Source organism: Narcine bancroftii, chromosome 5 (assembly GCF_036971445.1).
Source record: "Narcine bancroftii isolate sNarBan1 chromosome 5, sNarBan1.hap1, whole genome shotgun sequence".
Taxonomy (NCBI): Eukaryota; Metazoa; Chordata; class Chondrichthyes; order Torpediniformes; family Narcinidae; genus Narcine; species Narcine bancroftii.
This window is the reverse complement of record NC_091473.1, coordinates 178,063,978-178,084,883: the sequence shown is the minus strand read 5'-3', so window position 1 is coordinate 178,084,883 and position 20,906 is coordinate 178,063,978. Positions and strand designations below refer to the sequence as shown.

General features: G+C 43.3%; 1 protein-coding gene across 4 annotated transcripts in view; it reads right to left on the bottom strand.

Moving 5' to 3' along the window:
- Positions 1-2,134: 2,134 nt before the first annotated feature.
- Positions 2,135-20,906, bottom strand: part of sec13 (SEC13 homolog, nuclear pore and COPII coat complex component) — a 50,130-nt gene continuing 31,358 nt past the window's right edge. For all 4 annotated transcript variants that reach the window (XM_069939900.1, XM_069939897.1, XM_069939899.1 and 1 more), the window contains 5 exons: positions 13,316-13,449; positions 12,250-12,383; positions 10,305-10,425; positions 4,226-4,372; positions 2,135-2,317 (listed from right to left, as the gene is read on the bottom strand). In XM_069939900.1, coding sequence (XP_069796001.1) covers positions 2,207-2,317; positions 4,226-4,372; positions 10,305-10,425; positions 12,250-12,383; positions 13,316-13,449 — 647 coding nt within the window. In that variant the 3' untranslated portion in view covers positions 2,135-2,206. The remainder of the gene's footprint in view (positions 2,318-4,225; positions 4,373-10,304; positions 10,426-12,249; positions 12,384-13,315; positions 13,450-20,906) is intronic.

Below are 20,906 nucleotides of genomic sequence, written 5' to 3'. Positions count from 1 at the left end.
TCAGCCCGTATATGGCAGTTGTTGCATACACCCATATTATCTACTCTATAAAGAAAGCACAGGACAGAGACTGATTTAAAGGGTACCAAAGGGCAACTTTTTCCCCACTCAGAGGCCGATAGATTATGTAGAAGAGTTGCCTGAGAAAGTGGGAGAAGTTAGCACAATTCCAACATTGGATGTGGGTGGAATCCAAACTGTTGGGACTAGCCAAGGTGGGCAATGTGACCAGCACAAAGGAATTGAGAAAGGTCCGATTTCTGTGCTGTACAAATTCGGGGCTCTTTATAAAAAAAAACACATTCTGGGAGAATTTTGAAATGTACACAATAGGAGCAAAGGTAAGCAGGCTTTTTCCACTGAGGTTAGGAGCGATAACAACCGGAGGACTCGGGTTAAATGTGAAAGAGGAACATTAGGGAGAATTTCTTCACACAGAGTGGTGGGAATGTAGAACGGGCTGCCAGCTGCAGTGGTTTAATTTTACTTTTTAAGAAAAATTTGGATGGGAGGGGCGCGGATAAATATGAAACAAGACCAGGTCGGGGGGGGGGGGGGGGGGTGGTTAGACAGAGTAACAGTTTGCACAGACATGTTCTTTAGTTCTGTTTACACTCGCAACTTGGTGTGTCCAACTTTCACCTTCCTTCAATCAGCCCTTACTCCTGCAGGAACTCACCCCCCCCCCCGCCCCCGCAAGCAGAGAACTTTCTGTTAAAATCTATTTTTGCTCCAACTTTATTCCAACAGTTAGTGCTGGTTTGCATTCCGATGGGCCACAATCCAGCATATAATAAAACTTAAAATGTTACCTACTCATAAGGAGTAACAGTTGTTTCACAATTACAAGTTTCCAGAGCATCTTAGGATAGATCATCAAACTGAAAAGGAAAAGCAAGAAAAACGCAACATCAAGCAATAATATTGTATCATTTTATTCAACACTTCTCTGTAAATCAAAGTGCCACAGGAAACAAGTAGTAAGAATTTAAAACAAATGGCTTAATTTCTAGTCTTTGTAATGAGTTTTATTTTTCTAAATCATCCCATACTATACAACCCCTGTAGTTTACAGTCTGAATTGCATTTAGCAAAAATATTTATGAAAATGGGCCTCAGCCAATTCACACAGAGACTTAAATACTGTGTTCAGGCCAGTCTGCAGGGGACAAATGGGCTTTGAAATGGAAGTGTTGCAGTGACAGCTGGAGTGCATGTTAATCCAAACAGGATGAGAAAGGGTGAATTCCCTTCTGTGGGACTGCCTGCATAAAAGGCGAGGAAACTTGGAAGGCTTCATCAGCCACTCGTCCCACTAAATCCGGAGTTTCAATCCTGGGACAGAATCAAAACCATTTTGAAATGCAACAATGGGGAAGAGGTTTGGCTGAAAGGCAGCTTTTCGAGCAGCCATTCTCTGTTATGGCCTCCCTCTCAAATTTTCGGCACCCCTTTCCCTGTGAAGCAGTTATGTTTTAGTTTCTTCTCACCTACCCACGACATTTAAAACAAAAAGAAAGATATTTATGTTACCTGAGCTGAAAACAAGGCTTTTACCCCCCCACCACGAGGTTGTTGGGCCCCCGTGGAGAATGGCATTTTTAGAAGATAATGTGTCAATGCAAGGAGTCTCCTCCTCCACGCTTTTAAAGAAGACATTCACAACTCTACAAATGCTGCTCTGAAATTAGTTGGCAGATTGTGGACTGAATAATTTGATGAAAAGTACTTGCTCTCCCAGCAAGTTTGTTGGAAAAGAGATAGCTTGCACAGTTCCATTCTGCTGTCCAAGAGCATTTCTTTAAATTCCTCCAACGTTCTGTGGCTGAAGGAATGCTATCACACGATCATAGCATTCTGTGCCTATCCTCATGTCTGCACCGATAACATCTTTTATTTGAGCACTTCAGACACAGCATTCATTGCACAACACCTTATGATCATTCCAAGTGCCACCAGTTGGCCAAAGAGCACTTCCTTTTAAAAGCCTTCATGACTACCCCGAGAATCGCCCTTAACTTTGCAATTTTAAAGGGTCCTCCTTGCCCACTGAGGACAATAGTCCTTGGAGCAGTATAGTTTTCCCCCACCCATAATCAGTACAAAGATCCGGACATGAAACACTTGTTCCCAGTTTTCTTGGAATCCATTTTATTTTGTCAAATATACAACATGGGATCCTACTCCTGCAGTGCAGCTTTGCCATTCACTGCTCATTCTGTTGGCCCTCTGTGACACCTGACACTGACCCTTGACCCTTGTTCACGTCACTGATGCAAACCCACTGGCCTTCCACGGATTCCTTCCAGAGACTGACCTGCAAAAACAAATTGGGAAAGGCAAAGCTTAAAATGTTGGCTCACTATGCCTGCCAGCTTTTAACTCCTACTTTGAAGGGCTCAGGACCTAAACGTTGGTTAAATATCTTTATCTCTTATGGACGCTGCGAGACCTGCTAAGTTCCTCCAGCATTTCTGTGTTTTTACTAACAACTCATCATTGCCTAGTTTGGGAAAAGGTTACTGCTACCCACAAAAGTAGAAAGAACCACTACCTTTGAGAGCCAAAAATTGAAATAAACATAAATATAGACAAATATTGGGCAGTACGGTTAGCACCCTGCTATTACTGATCCAGCGACCCAGGTTTGAATCCAGTGCTGCCTGCAAGGAGTTTGGATGTTCTCCCCATGTCGCATGGATTTCCTGTTTCTCCCCACCCTCCAAACCATACGTGAGTTGTAGGATAATTGGGGCATTTGGGTGGCACAGGCTTGTGGGCTGGAAGGGTCCGTATGCTGTTTGTTTAAATTAAAATTAAAAGTAAAACATCAAATAGACAGAAGAGGCGCATGATGTGAAAGAGAAGACAGTGAGGTGTCTCCCTGGTCAGTGCTTATCATCTATTCTTCAAAATGTGGTTAACAAGCAATTTCCTTACCTACCCCATCTTTACTTATACATAAACCGGATTTTTTTTCATCTGTGAAAGACTAAAGTAGTTACAATGCTCTATGGAAAGCCTTCAATACAGAGCAGGAAAAATGTTTTTGTGAAGAGGTAGAAAGCTAAATATAGCACACATTTTACAGATGAAAAGGTCCCCAATAACAAAAAAATGTGTATTTTTGGAGTAGATCGCAGGTCTAATTGTCATTGAGTACTCAAAAGTATCCCAATTCGATGAATTGTAGAGTTATAGACTGTCAAGAATAAATATCAGAGTTGAGTTTCAATTCAGGCACTAAAGATATATATGATACATAAAAATGTCAGGTCACTCAGGCAGACACATTATGTACTTGTAATCTAAGATCAAAGAAACAATTTAGTTTGGATCATGAACCACAATCTTCAAATTGGATTCCAAAAGTCAAATCAGTTCACAGTCCAATTTTAAAGCATACACAATCAATCCATAAATTCTCAGAGATGCACCAGCAGTGAATCCAAAGGACAAACATTCTGGATAAATCGTGACACTATTCTCTGAAGGGAATGATAACGAGATGAGCATACAAAATTCTGAAAGCTTAACAGGTTAGATGTCTATCCAAGTTCCAGGTGACAGTTCGAGAATAGGGGTAGGCCATTTAAGATGAAGATGAGGAGAAATTTCTTCATGCTTACTGAACTGTTGGAATACACCATTTGAAGGGTTGAGGAGGCTATATTATTCATTCAAAGCAGAGATTGAGAGATTTACGGACATTAAAGGAGTCAAAGGGTGTGAGGATAAAAATGGCTCCGAGAAAGGTCAGGGTGAAAGGGGCCATTCCTGTTTTTTTTTTAATATACAGATACATGATCCTTTATCTGGAACCCTTGGGGGACAGTGTGTTCCGGATTTCGGAAAGCCAGATTTAACCCCACCCCCTTCCACTCACGCTGCCGGTCTTTCTCCCTCCACCCTTGCCCGCCCGATACGCACTTCTGGTCTCTTCCGCCCCCTCACCCACCCGACTCGAGCTGCCAGACTCCCCCCCCCCCCCCTCGACCAACGCTACCGGTCACCCCTCCCCGACAGCCCGATTCGCGCTGCTGGTCTCCCCTCCCCGACCACCCGACTCGCGCTGCCGGTCTCTCCCCCCACCCCTCCTCGTCCGCCCGATTCGCGCTGCCGGTCCCTCTTGCAGTTTCCGGATTTTAGATGTCCGGAAAGAGGATCGTGTGCCTGTATCAAAATCCATTTGGTTAAATGCACGTCAAATCCAAGCAACTGTTACCTTGTTGTCACCTCCAGAGACAGCCAAGATGTTCCCAGTGATGGACCAGCTGACGTGCCACACGACGTCATTGAATTTGTGCAACAATTTGTGTGTCCAAGCGTTCCCAGCAGGGTCGTCACAAATCCAGATAAAAACTCTACCATCCTGCGAGAATTAGAATAGTAATAATGGAACCATGGAGATAGATGGAGGCTATTCAGCCAACCCTGACTGTGCTGACGATGAAAGAGCTTGCCTCCTTCCTCTTCCCACAAGCCACACAAATTTAAGTACACATCCAGTTACTTTTCACACACAGGGAGAATGTTGCACCTCAAAGCTATTTAACGTTTAAAAGAAAAATTCCACCTCCCATCACTTACTTTTGGCAATTATGCTTTATCTATAACTTTCCAGACCCCCATACTGGGAATATATTAATTCAGGCATCAAACCATTTACTCTCTCAGTCAAAAATTTGAACATATAAATCTAAATCCACCACAATGATCTTATTTCAATACCCCTGCTGGCAAATTATTAAGTACATGAAAGACAAATCGACATGAGTAAAAATTAGTATGAAGTAACAGCTCCAAGATTTAAAGTACAACATTAATATTTGAGACTAAAACCTGACTATCTCAGTATTGATGCATGGAATCCAATTCCAAATTATTACTTATGCATTCGTCTCTCTAACCAAAGGTACAAATCACATGTTGATAAATACATTCTGGTCAGTAACTACAAAAAGTGTCATGATACAAGTGTTATCTATCTGTGGGTGTGTTTATAAAATATGGCAAAGACCATAGAATGCAAGTGATTTTTAGATAACTGAGCACTTCATTGGTAACTAACAATCGACTAATTACTGTACACAATAAAGCTACTCATCCTATCAGGTCCATGCTGTCTCCCAGAGCAATCCCATCATTCCCATTCCCCCTCTCCTGCTTAGGCCTTGAATTTATTCTCTCTCAATTTCCCCAAGGGTGTTTCAGAATCAGGATTTATTGTCATGAACACGTCACAAAATTTGTTGTTTTGCGGCAGCGTCACAGGTACAAATAAATTACTTTTAGAAATAAATAAATCAGCGCAAAAAAAAAGAGAAAATGAGGGTGTGTTTCTTGTCCATTCAGAAATCTGATGCCAAAGGGGATGAAGCAGTCCTTGTGCGGGTGGGTGTTCATTCTCAGGTTCCTGCATCTTCTTCCCGATGGTAGCAGTTTGAAAAGGGCATAGCCTGGGTGGTGAGGGTCCTTGAGGATAAAGGCTCCTTTCTTGCAGAAACTATCTATTGTAGATGTTCTTAATGGAGTAAAGACTGGTGCCCATGATGGCAATAGCCAAGTTCCAAACTCACTGTAGGTTTTCCCTGTCCTGTGCATTGCCACCTCCATACCAAACAGTGATGAAACCAGTCAGAATGGCCTCCACAGTACACCTGTAGAAATTTGAGTCTTTGGTGACATCCTCAAACTCCTCATGAAATATAGCCGATGCCAAGCCTTCGTCGTGATTGCATTGACGTGGAGGCTCCAGGACACATCTTCAGAGATGTTGACCACAGAACTTGAAGTTCTTAACCCTTTCCACTTCTGCCCCCTTAATGAGAATTGGTTCACATTCTTCTGATTTCCACAATCAGCTCCTTAGTTTTGTTCATGTTAAGTGCAAGGTTGTTGTGGCATCACTCTACTAGCTGATCTATCTCACTCCTTAACTTTTTCTCATTGCTATCTGTGATTCTGCTGAAGACTATGGTGTCATAGGCAAATTTGGAGATAGCATTTGAATTAAATTGTGTCTAGCTACAGAGTTATGGGTGTATTGCGAGTAGATCAGTGGGCTAAGCACAGATCCTTGAGGAGAGCCTGTGCGGCTTGTCAGTGAGGAGACGTTTGTGACTATGGTCTTCTATGAGGAAGTCCAGAATCCAGTTGCAGAGGGGAGTGCGTAGGCCTAGCTATTGGACCTTGCTGAGAGTATGATGGTGTTGAAAGCGGAGCTGTTGTCGATAAAGAGTAGCCTGATGCATGTGTTGCTGTTGTCTAGGTGGTCCACAGATGACTGGAGAGCTAGTGCAATTGGATCTGCTGTGGAGCGATTCTGACAGAAGGTGAATTGCTTTCAACCAGAAGCCTTGGATGAATCAGAAGATCCGCAACCTGCTGAGGGCGAGATCGAAGCTGTTCCAGAGATCCACAAGAAGACCAGATTCGACCTGCTGAAGGCCATCTTAGAAACAAAGAGGTAATTCTGAGGGAAGCTGGAGACAGAGTCAGGTACTCGCACTGGCAGGCCTACAGGCTATTACATCCTACAAGGCGAGGCCAAGCACCATAAATGGCTGTGATGCTTCACTATCCGATGATCTGAACACCTTTTATGTTTGCTTTGAGAAGGATAACTCAATATTACCTATGAGAATCCCTGCAGAAGCTGACAACCCTCTGATATCAGTTTCTGAGGCCCCCCCCCAGTTACAGGTCCTGACGACGTACCAGGCAGGGTACTGAAAATCTGTGCCGCTTTAGTTGCCCATTCAGAGCCAGCTCTTCAGCGCTTGACGTCCTGTTTTGCGGAAACTGCCAAAATGTCTGGCCTGGAAGTCAGCCTGAAGAAAACTGAGGTCCTCCATCAGCCAGCTCCCCACCATGACTACCAGCCCCCCCCCCCCACATCTCCATCGGGCACACAAAACTCAAAACGGTCAACCAGTTTACCTATCTCGGCTGCACCATTTCATCAGATGCAAGGATCGACAACGAGATAGACAACAGACTCGCCAAGGCAAATAGCGTCTTTGGAAGACTACACAAAAGAGTCTGGAAAAACAACCAACTGAAAAACCTCACCAAGATAAGCGTATACAGAGCCGTTGTCATACCCACACTCCTGTTCGGCTCCAAATCATGGGTCCTCTACCGGCATCACCTACGGCTCCTAGAACGCTTCCACCAGCGTTGTCTCCGCTCCATCCTCAACATTCATTGGAGCGCTTTCATCCCTAACGTCAAAGTACTCGAGATGGCAGAGGTCGACAGCATCGAGTCCACGCTGGTGAAGATCCAGCTGCACTGGGTGGGTCACGTCTCCAGAATGGAGGACCATCGCCTTCCCAAGATCGTGTTATATGGCGAGCTCTCCACTGGCCACCGTGACAGAGGTGCACCAAAGAAGAGGTACAAGGACTGCCTAAAGAAATCTCTTGGTGCCTGCCCCATTGACCACCGCCAGTGGGCTGATCTCGCCTCCAACCGTGCATCTTGGCGCCTCACAGTTTGGCGGGCAGCAACCTCCTTTGAAGAAGACTGCAGAGCCCACCTCACTGACAAAAGGCAAAGGAGGAAAAACCCAACACCCAACCCCAACCCACCAATTTTCCCCTGCAACCGCTGCAACCGTGTCTGCCTATCCCGCATCGGACTTGTCAGCCACAAACGAGCCTGCAGCTGACGTGGACATTTACCCCCTCCATAAATCTTCGTCCGCGAAGCCAAGCCAAAGAAAGAACTAGAGGGAGTGTTCATGGACATTTTCAATCTCTCACTGCTGCAGTCGGAGGTTCCCACCTGCTTCAAAAGGGCATCTACCATTCCGGTGCCCAAGGAGAGTAGAGCGAGCTTCCTCAATGACTATCACTCAGTAGCACTAACATCCACTGTGATGAAATGATTTGAGAGGTTGATCGTGACCAGAATTAACTCGTAGCTATGAAAAGATCTGGACCCACTGTTTCAGCAGGCCAATTAACATGCCAGCATGTCTTTGTGTTGTGAAAGTAAACCAGAGCACTGAGTCATTCATGACTAGTCACTTAGATCAGCTAGTTAAATGGTATCACAACAACTTTGTACTTAACATCAGTAAAACGATTGTGGATTTCAGGAGGGGGAAAGCCAGAACACAAACTAGCCCCTTATCGAGGGATCAGCAGTGGAGAGAGTAAGAAACTTCAGATTCCTGAGTGTTAACTTCTCTGGAAGCCTATCCTGGGGCCAACATGTTATAAAAAAAATTATTTTTCACACTATGAACCATATTGACCAAAATACACATAAACATTTCCCTCTTGAATATGCGCAGTGTCATTTTCCCCCCTCCCTTCCCTCCCTCTTTCACCCCACCCACTCAACGTTCAACGTATACAATACAATAAACCCATCAAACAATGTCATCACACAATGAAAATAAACAAGAAATTTGTGTCGTCTACTTTTACACACTGGGTCAGTTCATTTCGTCTTCTTCTCCTTCTGTCCTTTTAGGTGGTGGAGGTCCGCGGTAGGACCTCTCTATTGTGTTCCATGTACGGTTCCCAAATTTGTTCGAATACTGTGATGTTATTTCTTAAATTATATGTTATTTTTTCCAATGGAATACATTTATCCATTTCTATGTACCATGGGGGCCAACATGTTGATGAAATGATGAAGAAAGCTCGCCAGCAACTATACTTCATGAGGGGGTTGAGGACATTTGCTATGTCACCAAAGACTCAAGCAAATTTCTACAGGTGAACCATGGAGAGCATTCTGACCAGTTCCATCACTATGGAGATCCCAATGCACAGGAAAGGAACAGGCTACAGAGAGTTGTGAACTCGGCATTAGTCTCTCCTTTCAGGACATCTATAAGAGGCAGTGCCTCAAGGAAGCAGCATCTATCATCAAGGACCCTCTCCACCCACCCAGGTCATGTCCTTTTCCTCATTACTACCATCAGAAAGGAGATACAGGAGCATGAAGAATCACACATTCAATGTTACAAAAACAGCCTCTTCTCCTCCGCCATTAGATTTCTGACTAGCCATTAACCTATGGACACTAAATCTTTTTTCCACTACTTTTTAAAAAAATCTTTTATTTATGTAATTGCAATTTTATAATAATTTTTGCACCTTGTTCTGCACCAGACTGCTGCTACAAAACAACACATTTCATGACACAAGTTCATGAAAATAAACCTGATCCTGATTCATCTATGCTCAGTAAATATTCAAACAAGGACATACAATTACTTGCGTGATCAATATACTCATGGGATTTTAATTAAGCATATGGATCTAAATATTTTACTGGAGCACACACTGCCTTCACAGCATGAACTGGTATCCTGCAAAGAAGCACATTTTGTTTCACAGGCTCTTTCATATCTGATTTGCCTCAAGTTGTGAAAGTACACCTTTCCATTGAAAACCTCCCAGATACTGTGGCCTCAGCAGTGTTTGTTCATCGAATTATCACCGGTCTGGATCTCATACTGTTTGAAGAGAGATTCACGATTCCTTTATTGCCATGTGATACTACAGAAAATGTAATATTACACATTTTCCTTCAGCCAAGAGTTGCCATTAGTATTGCCTGCTGCCCCTTGCAGTAAGGGAGAAGGAGTAGCAAAGGACAGTTCCTACGGAGACACTGAGTATCCAAGGACACACCTTTCAATGTGGCTATACCTCCAGCTCCAAACATAAAATATCCTGCAGTAGATGCTATCTTATCAAACAGGCAAGCAGAGCACTTAGCATGCTTGTTTTCATCTGTCAAACCACGGAGAAGAGGAGTTAGGACTGTACAAAAGGTTGGCAAGATTGCACTTGAAGGATTCTCTACAGTTCTGGTTTCTGGCTGCAGGGTGGTAGATACGTGGAATTAGCTGCCAGGGGAAATACAGAGGTGGGTATAATTACAATGTTTAAAAGATATTTGGAATGTTCGTGAAGAAGAATGGTTCAGAGGGATATGGGCCAAGTGATGGCAAATGGGACCAACAGTTAGGCACCTTGGTTTGAAGGGCCTGTTTCCATGCTGTATAAAACTCTGTATAGTGTCTAGCTAAGGGGTGGCCAACCTTTTAATTTTTAAGTTAGACATACAGCACAGGAACAGGCCATTTTGGCCCATGAGTATGTACCGGGGGTGTAGGTTAATTGGGTGGCACAGATTCGTGGGCTGAAATGGCCTGTTATCGTGCTTTATGTCTAAATTAAAAATTTGGCCACCTCTGGTCTAGCTGTTCTCGGACAGTCCAAGTGGAATTGATTCACCATTATGCTTGTACATCTCAGATATGCTGTGCTTACCTGGGAGCAACTGGCAATTGTACTCGTGGGAAGCCCAATAGATGGAGCCCAGGCAACATCTCGAACCCAGTCGCTGTGGGCTTCAAGCTTTTGATCCTCTTTCCACTGACCTTCCTCCTCTCTGTGATAGACAAGCAGTACATTTTAAAATATTACCGGAGGCACAAGTTCAGAGAGAAAATATGTTGCATTAAATTTTCTGGGAGAATTCATGGATGTACACACTGCATCAAAGAGCCCAACATGCTTCACTTGGTGAAATGAGGACTGGGAAACATTCACAGGGGATCAAAACATTGTCACGGAGGTTGGTTTTCAGGAGGGGTTTAAGGGGGTAAGGAAGCAAGGGTTCAGGTCTAGATGATTGAAAACATAGCTTCCAATGTCGAGCAATGAATGGGATAACAAATAGATGCAATTTAATGCTCCATTTAACCAGCTAAACTGCTCTGAGAAAAGAATGTAACTAGGTGCATTTATCACAATATACAAGTTATGCTAAAGGGAAATATTACACAAGGCCAGCACACTTTGACAGAGTATGATTCACTGCTGGTTGGGGACACTAAATCTATCACTGATGTACCGAGATACTTTAGGATGCAACTCCATAGCTCACTGAAAATGTATACACAATTGGATAGGGGAGTGAAGAGTCATTTGGTACGTTTGCCTTCATAGACCATGGGATTCAACACAAGTGTTGGGACATTATGTTGTAGCTGTACAAAGCACCGGTTCCACTGCAGTTAGAGTATTGTGCACAGTTCTGGTGGTCACACCACAGAAAGGTTTTGATTGCATCAGAGAGCATGCAGAAGAGACTCACCATGACATTGCTTGAATATTAACTGCAATTATAAAGGGAGATTGCAAAGAATGGGGTTATTTTCATCAGAACAAAGGAGGCTGAACGACTTATAAGTGACATAAATAGGAGAGATAGTCAAGTTTGTTTTCACCCAGGGAAGGGCAGTAGTGGTTAGCTATTACAATGCTAACAAACCAGATTCTAATTTTGTGCTGTTTGTAAGGAGTTTGTACATTTTCCCTGTGACTGTGTGAGTTATCCCCCGGGTACTTCGCTTCCTCCCACCCTCCAAAATGTAAGGGGTTGTAGGCTAATTTGGGTGTAATTGGGCAGCATGGATGTAAATGGCCAGAATCAGCTTCTACCTTACTGTCAATAAAATTTAAAAACATTTAACATTTAAGGGCCCCAGGTTCACGGTGAGAGTAGAGATACTTAAAGGAGGGCAGAAGGGTAGGTTTTACACCAGAGGGTTGTGCTTATTTAGAACAAACTGCCAGAGGAGGTGGTGGTGATGCAATGACCAAGTTTAACAAGTATTTGGAGAAGAAAAAGTCAAGGGATGCGTTAAAATGGGATTGTATACAGTCATCATAATTTGCATAGACGGATTGAAGGACCCTTTACTGTGCTCTACAGTTCAATAACAGGCAAAGTAGCTGAAAATCCACTTATGAGATGGTGCTCTCAGTCGATCGGATCCCATGCACAATAATTTCTTTTGCCTTTAGTCACTGTAAAAAAAACATTAAACTGCAGACTACAAAACCTGGACACTTTTCCAACATGGCTTAGGAAGTGACAGTGCCCTGATGGCCTGAATCACACTGATCAGTGGTTCTGAGGTTTGATCTCTGCTTGTGCCAAGTCAGATTGCTTCTCCAGTCCTCACAAAACAAAATTAAGGAACGCTTCATCCTTTTAATTTGCTCTGAATTCTTAATTTTAATAATTACCCAGTGTTGGCAGTTTATATATTCTGAGCACATTCTCCTCTCCCTCCCCCCCCCCACCCCCAACCACACAACTCTCTGTTGCCCTCTAACAGAACAAATTCCACATTGTGCAAGGCTCCATCGAGACAACCAGAAAGGAGTTCATTCGCGGATGATGCAAATTTGCAAGACAACTTACTTCCAAATTTTGACTAGATTGTCGCAGCCTCCTGACACAAATCTCTTGACGTAGTTTGGCTTCTGTCCCGAGGGTTGGTCTATAAGACTCCCTGGTAAAACTGCAGGGGCCCAACTGACAGCATTGCAACCGATCTACAGGAGGAGAAAAGCAAAGAGCCATATACCAAATCAGGGTCTTACTGCTCACTGAAACTTAAACCAGAGCTCAGAACCAAAATGACATGCAGAATAATTAACTAAGTGATAATACCACTAAACATGGCCTGAACAGAGATCGGAGACAAATGTACACCCACCCAAAACAAATACCAAAGAACATCTGTTTACGGTGGATGGAGGGAAGTTTAGGGGAGATGTCAGAGGCAAGGTTTATATTTTTATAAATGCAGAGAGTGGTGGGTGTTTGGATAGTGGTGGAGGCTAGTACAATAGTAACATTCAAAAGACCCTTACATGGATTTAAGAAAAATGGAGGGCTATGGGTGTGAGGTCAGGAAAATTAGATTGTTGTGGAGTAGGTTCTGAAAGAGAAAATGGCGGTACTGCCACTGATGCAGACCTGGGAGAGTGGAGACACAACGTTGCACCAAAGGTTCATTCGCCTGGACCTGATGCCAATGGCTCTGCACAGGCTTTAAATGGCCTGTGATAGGAGCCAACGGTGTTTGTAAGTAAAATTCTGCAACTGTGGGCAAAACCACAGACACTGGGTGACTCTGAAGGGAATCTCATTTGCTTCTCTTTCTCTCATACTGTCTGTTTTCCAACAGGCAGAAGGCAATTTTATGTTATATGTTCTATACTATTACATGACAATAAAGGAATCTTGAATCCTGGATGGGCACAGAATCGTGGGCTGGGTGCTATAATGTTCTAATTATATCTGGGCACCTTAATGCTGCAGATATATGATGCATTGCATTTAGGTGTAGAAATGATCATATTGTACTTTCCTGTGGTTGGGTCATGGGTTTGCTCGCAAGAGGAATAGAGTCAATAGATTTCTCCAACATTGATTTTTAGATCAGTCAGTCAAATGGGAAAATAAGGAATATGTTTCTTACCGTGTGTGCATTGCTAATTTTCTTCATTTCCCATTGACCATCTCCTGTGTACGAAAGCACTGAGATTGCACCGTCTGAGCTACCACATGCAAGAATCAACCCAAACTCCTGGGGTGCCCAGCATAAGGAGTTGACTGCAACAAGAAAGCCTGACTTAGCTCTGGATGATACGCAAGAAAATACGAGCAGGAAGACACTTGGCTCCTCAGCCTGCCCTGCCATTCAATAGGATCATGGCTAATTTGCCCAGGTATTTCCCTTTCTGGATGTCCTCTTTAAGAGATTTATAGAGATTCTGCATGAATATATGCACTGCACTCACATGAGTTGTTTTGATTACAAATTTAAAACTGTGGCACACAGGGACAAATAAACGAAAAAAGGTGTCTTTGTCCCAAACATATGGAGGGCACTTTAGATCATGTAGCTGAGTGGTGTCACAACAACAACCTCGCACCCAACATTAGCAAAACCGGGGAGCTGATGTTGACTTCAGAAGGAGGAAGTTAGGAGAACTTGAACCAGTCCTCATCGAGGGGTCAGCAGTGGAAAGGCGAAAGATCTTCAAATTCCTTTGTGTCAACATCAATGAAGATCTATCCTTGGCCATCGTGTCAATGTAATCACGAAGAAGGCTTGACAGTGTTTGAGGAGATTTGGTATATCACCAAATACTCTTGAAAATTTCTACAGGTTTACTGTGGAGAGCATTCTGACTGGTTACATCACTGTCTGGTATGGAGGTGCCAATGCACAGACAGGAAGAGCCTACAGAGGGTTGCAAACTCAGCCAGTGCCATCATGGGCATTAGCCTTCACTCCATTAAGGACAACTTTGAGAGTCAGTATCTCAAGGAATCAGCCTCTATCAGCAAGGCCCTCTTCTCACTGCTACCATCAGGAAGGAGGTAAAAGAGCCTATAGATGCACACCCAATGGTATAAAAACAGCATCTTCCCCTTCACCATCAGATTTCTGAATGGACAATGAAACCAGCCCCTATCTCACTTTTTTTCTCTTTTCACACTAATTATTTATTTTTAAATATTGCATTTACTGAACTGTAATTTATAGCAATTGAGAATGGCATTGAGAATGGCTGATCCACACAACAATGTGTAAAACTGTCACGATATGTCTGGTTTACAAATGCAGGGATGAAAATATGTTTATGTAATGGCTGAGCAAGTATCTGGTACTGAATGTATGTGGATTTTCAAATCAACAACTTATTGAGCCTTTGTAATCCATTCATCAAAATAATTTTAGAGTTCACTTTGAATTTGCGCCCTCCGCCCACCCACCCTGCCAGAAACTAATAGGATATTAACAGAAATCCTTCATGGAAGTATTGCAATACATGTGCAGCCGTTTGATAAAGTTGAGAAGCATTATTTTTTAATTTGAAAATATTAAGTAAGGAAGAAGCAGCAATTGGAATTCATTGGAATGTTGATGCAGGAGTAGCAACATTAGAGAAGGACCATCAGCTTTTCAAGTCGCTTCTACCATTCAATTACGCCATGCTGATCTGAAACCCTTATCTGATAGGGTTTACAAGAATCTGATTCAAGAGTTCGGTTACAGATCAGCATCGAAGATTTCTGGCTTGATGAGATTAATAGCAGCACTGACGTAGACCAGGGAGGGCAGAGACATAGCGCAGCTCCGAAGGTTTCAACTGCCCTGTCCCAATGCAGCTGGGTCTGTACGGAATTTAAACAACCTGTTAAGGGAGCTGATGATATGGAGGAGCGGAGCAGAGCAGCGCACCAGAAATGGGGAGAACCTGCTGAGAAGGAGAAACAGAGGAAACAACCGTAAAGGATGGTGACCATGGCACCAAACCACTGTGGGGCTCAGCAGCTGGAGGGCCCCGTAGGGAAGATGACCACAGCAACAGAACAATGAGGATTTCAGCAGTTGAGAGACCCTACACAGGCTGCAGGTGACGCAGTTGGAGGACCCGTTCGGGCTGCTGGCGACTGGCTCATGGGAACCAGATATCGGAGCTGGGATTCAAGAGTGTGCTGAGGGCAAGAAGGGTCTCGGGCACTGAAGGCTCTCTGATTGTGTCGGAGGTTTGGATCTGGAGCTCGAGTTGCTAATGGATTGAACTGAGTAGCTGCAGAGATGGCAGAATGCTGGTGTCCAGAGACATCAGTGATTCTGATGGGACTCTTTATAGCTTCTCTTTCGCTCGTACCATAAGAGGCACCAGGCGACATAGCAGGCAGGGAATTTCATGTAATATTACATGTTCTGCACTATTACATAACAATAAAGGAATTTTGAGTATTGAAATCGCTGAAAAATCCAAATCCTTTCAGCGAAAGAATCCTGAACCTCTATTACTTTTGTGTAAAGAAAGGCTTCCAATCACAGCTCTGAGTGCACTTTTAAAAGGGTGCCACTTAGCTCTGGATCACAGCAAGTAGGAAAACTTGTATTCCCCAGCCTAGCTGAATCATTTTGGAACAGATATGTACAGAATTATGACTGCTAAGTCAGAGCTGCAAAGACACAAGGATAGAATTGTGCCCATTCCAATGTGGAATAATTTCCTGCAGTCCGAACATCATTCACTCACACAGTTTAGTGACAACAGAACATGTACAAAGCATAAAGACAGATTCATCTATTAATGAAACAAAAATATTTTTTTTGCTACACCCTTCAGTGTCACACTTTATATCAAAATGGGATACAAATCCACATTATGAAGGTATATTCTTGTAACTACCCAATGGTTTCTTAAATTTAAAGCAGAATGTCCTTTGTCAGCTGAAACTCTTGTAATTACTTTTCCAAAGAGGTCTTGATTGCTTTTTTTGAACACCCCGTGGTCAGTACATTAGATATTGGGTTCATGCCTGGTGTCAGTTTTTCCCCCACCCATTTTGGGAATGATTAAAGAGCATAATGTGCTTTGCATATAGACACATTAATACTTTACAAAGGGCTTAGTGACCTGTACACTGAGAACTTCTTCTCTGTTGGAACAAGGAAGTAAAACTTTGATAATGAGTTTATTGATAGAAACATTATGCAGTGCAATGTACAAATGCACCAAAATTCTTACTTGCTGCAGCTAAACATGTATTCATTAAAAATCACTTTCTGCAAAAGTATATCTTAAATTGAAAAGAGATCATCGATATCAAAGATGGATAGATAATCAATATTCACAGTTACTATATTGCAAGAAAGTGCATAGTCCCTAATTTAGTGTAATGGTGGGGGAGGGGGGGGGTTTCAAGAGCCTGATAACTGTTAGAGAGAAACTGTCCTTGATACTGGTCTTCAGGCTTCTGCCCCTTCTACCCGAAGGTAGGATTATGAAGAGGTTGTGATGGGGGTCCTTCGGGAGGTTGAGGATCAGGTGATGCCACTTTGCTACCTTCAGCAGGTTTTTGCATTCCTGAGCATCTCAAATGATGAAGAACCTAGACACTGCAAACAAAAAGAACCTCATTTCTTTAGCAGCTGAGTCAGGGAGGGCAAGAAGGATCAATGGGGAGTGGAGGAAAAAAAAATTCACACAATGAGTGGGAATGGAACCCAATATCTGAAAAGGTATTGAAGGCAGAAACTCTCATTACTCCAAATACCTGAGTGAGCACTTGAACAATAATATCCTAGACTTAGGGACCAACAGCAGGAAAATGGATTAATAGAAACTGCATTTTTTGCCATTTTGGACTGAACAGCCATCAATTTCTATGACTGTGATACCTTTGACAATTCAACAGGATTCCTAAAAAGGGAGATGTTATTAAGATGGGTAACCAGGAAGGAAAAACCACATTTCAATTACTTTTAAATTACTGCAGCTTTAATGAAATGCATGAATACGATTTAAGATGGAAGTGATATCCTTTATAAAGTGAATGTGAGGAATTGCAATGCACATAAATGAAATTAAGCCTCAGGTTGTTAAATATAGATTTAATTATCCTTAAAATCTCACTTAGACCCTCATTCAACAAAGTGCAAGAATTTGGGGACAATTTACAATGAGATTAGCTTGAAATCGTGACAAATGAAGAAATTTCTCTTGGTTCAACTGGAAATGACTGCAAACGGCACAATTTGTGAAGGAGCGTTGAAACAGCAATTTCAGGATTTTGCAAAAGTTCTAAGCTCCTGTCAATTTCAGAATTGTTATGGTGAAAACTGACATTTTCCACCTTCAGCTCTGAGAAAGTCTAGGCCAATGGATCATCTGAAACATTCAAAACACTTTTCATTCATTTGGATCAATGATTTACATATCGATCAGGAGCTTCGTTATCCACAAGCAGTAGAGCTGTACTCTGTATGCATGTGAGTATGACTCTGTGTGTGTGTGTGTGTGTGTGTGTGTGTGTGTGTGTGTGTGTGTGTGTGTGTGTGTGTGTGTGTGTGGCGCAGGCACGCTATTTCACACCCTATCTCCAAAACAATTAATCCATTGTCCATAGTGATTTAGAAAAGGAAATTGTATACTGCGTACCGAAACTGATGCCACTGCTCCACTCTCTCCCCACAGCGCTCCTCTGCAGGGCTCTAGCGCCCATTCCTGCAACCAATGGCTACATACAGGCTTTAAAAGGCCTTTAAAGGAGCGGACAATGGTTTATTTTAAAACTCTGCGATGGGGGCACTTGATTTCAGTAGGCAGCTTCAAGGGGCTGCAAACTCCTCCAGGGAAAGCAGAGGTCAGGTGCAGGGCACAAAAAAACAGAGACCACCTCTGTTTGAGAAGGATAATCAGAGGAGACAACCCCTATGGGACAGTGGCCATGGTGGCGGTGATGACCACTTAGGTGGCGGGCTGTTGGCAACTTGAGGCGAAGAACCCAAGCAGGCTGCGAGGAACTACGGTCAAAGGACTCACACGAAGCTGTGGACTGTTGGAGAATGGCTAAAGGAGTACCCAGTATCAGAATTGGGATGCAAGAGGGTGCCGAAGGTCCTGAAAGCTTTCTGATCATGTCGTAGGTTTGGATCTGGTTCTTGGGTTGCTGGAGGTTTGGACTGGTCTGTGTGGCTATGGAGTCTGCAGGAGCACTGGAGGCTAATCCATGGACGCTCGGTGATTCGGGGGGGGGGGGGGGGTGACGGGACATTATTTTGATTCTCTTTCTCTGACAGAAAGCAGTGCTGGACAATTTCAGAAGATCGCGTATCTTTGTCTAGACTAAAGTCAATTTTGTGTAACATTCTTTGGCTTGGCTTCGCGGACGAAGATTTATGGAGGGGGTAAAAAGTCCACGTCAGCTGCAGACTCGTTTGTGACTGACAAGTCCGATGCGGGACAGGCAGACACGATTGCAGTGGTTGCAGGGGAAAATTGGTTGGTTGGGGATGGGTGTTGGGTTTTTCCTCCTTTGCCTTTTGTCAGTGAGGTAGGCTCTGCGGTCTTCTTCAAAGGAGGTTGCTGCCCGCCAAACTGTGAGGCGCCAAGATGCACGGTTTGAGGCGATATCAGCCCACTGGCGGTGGTCAATGTGGCAGGCACCAAGAGATTTCTTTAGGCAGTCCTTGTACCTTTTCTTTGGTGCACCTCTGTCACGGTGGCCAGTGGAGAGCTCGCCATATAACACGATCTTGGGAAGGCGATGGTCCTCCATTCTGGAGACGTGACCCATCCAGCGCAGCTGGATCTTCAGCAGCGTGGACTCGATGCTGTCGACCTCTGCCATCTCGAGTACTTCGACGTTAGGGATGTAAGCACTCCAATGGATGTTGAGGATGGAGCGGAGACAACGCTGGTGGAAGCGTTCTAGGAGCCGTAGGTGGTGCCGGTAGAGGACCCATGATTCGGAGCCGAACAGGAGTGTGGGTATGACAACGGCTCTGTATACGCTTATCTTTGTGAGTTCTTTTAATTACATGATAATAAAGGAATCTTGATCATTTATTAATTTACAAAATAATCCAACTGATGGATGAATTTTGAAATACTCAGAGGGCAGAGATTGAAAATGAGTGAGCGATAATAAAGAGAAAGTGGAAATTATGACATTTAATTGTACATTAAATGACCTCCTTTGAAGAAGGAGCAACCTCCTTTGAAGAAGACCGCAGAGCCCACCTCACTGACAAAAGGCAAAGGAGGAAAAACCCAACACCCAACCCCAACCAACCAATTTTCCCCTGCAACCGCTGCAATCGTGTCTGCCTGTCCCGCATCGGACTTGTCAGCCACAAACGAGCCTGCAGCTGACGTGGACTTTTTACCCCCTCCATAAATCTTCGTCCGCGAAGCCAAGCCAAAGAAAAGAAATGACATCACCTCTGAGATCATTGACGTGAGAGCAGAAATGGTTTAGAGACAATGGATGATTTTGTTTGGAGATAAGGTGTGAAATAGCTTGGATACAAGGGACCACAGATCTTGGAAAATGGAGTAAAAGTCAAACTGCTGGAGAAACTCAGTGGGTCAAGCAGCATATGTGGGGGGGGGGTAGGTCAGTTTCGAGTCGAGACCCTGTGTCAAGAGTGTAGAGAGGATACAGCCAGTATAAAAAGGTGAGGAAGGAGCAAGGATATAGATTGTTGGCTGATTTAGGTGGATAGCAAGATTTATTCTCCAAAAGTAACATGGTTGCTGGATCCTTAATTTTTTTTGTTCTGAAACATCTCTTCAGTTGTGTCAACAACTGCTTTCAAAATCAGATCCCTTCATCCATCTTCAGCACATACGTTGCATAACCATGCTGTGCCATAGCCTAAATCATCCATTTTTAACCTTTCTTTGGCTAAGGACTCCCTCCCCCCACCTCCCCAGGAGCCTGCTCAAAATTTATAGCCACCCCCACCCCCTCTTCCCTGTGAAGCAGTCATATACTTCATCTCCCACTACATTAAAAAAAAATTTAAGTTACACCACGTGAGAAGAAAACAATGCTTTTTCTTAAATGTGCTATGGCTCAGGGGTGGGCGATAAGGCCCACGAGAATGGCTGGCCTAGATTATAAAAGCCCTTCAAGACCAATTTGCAGCAGGTTAATCTGGCCACAGTTATTTTAGGACATAAACTCCCAATTTTGGTTAATGTTTAATGGAGCTTCCAATCTCTCTCTCTCCAGAGACGCTGCCTGGCGTGCTGTGAATTTTCCCATAATTTTTCAAAATCCCACAAGACTTTGCTTTTGTGTCACATATACAACGTAACAGAGAATTTTAACATTGCAGCTAGACTCCATCAGCAGGAGTAGGAAATAATGATTCTTGGTGACTTGAAAGATGAAAATGGAGACTGGGATGGAAAACAGCAAATGAACAATGACAGACCTTCAGAAAGGAGAGAATACATGTGAGCAGAGCATGCTCTCTTTAGAGGAAATATCAAAAGCTACAGCTTTTGATATATAAAGAAAATATTATATTAGAAAGGACAAAGCAGATTTACGTCAAATGTCAGGTGCAGATTTCCACAGAGAAAATATTAAAAAGTCAAGGTGGGGTTAAATGAGTAGGAATTAAAAAAAATATTTGTTAGCTAAAAAAAGAAAGGTAATTAATGGGATATGCTGCTAATTGGGGGCAAATCAAAAAAGCGACAAGTTAGGGAATGAGTCCTTTAACCTCAGCGTGAATTCAA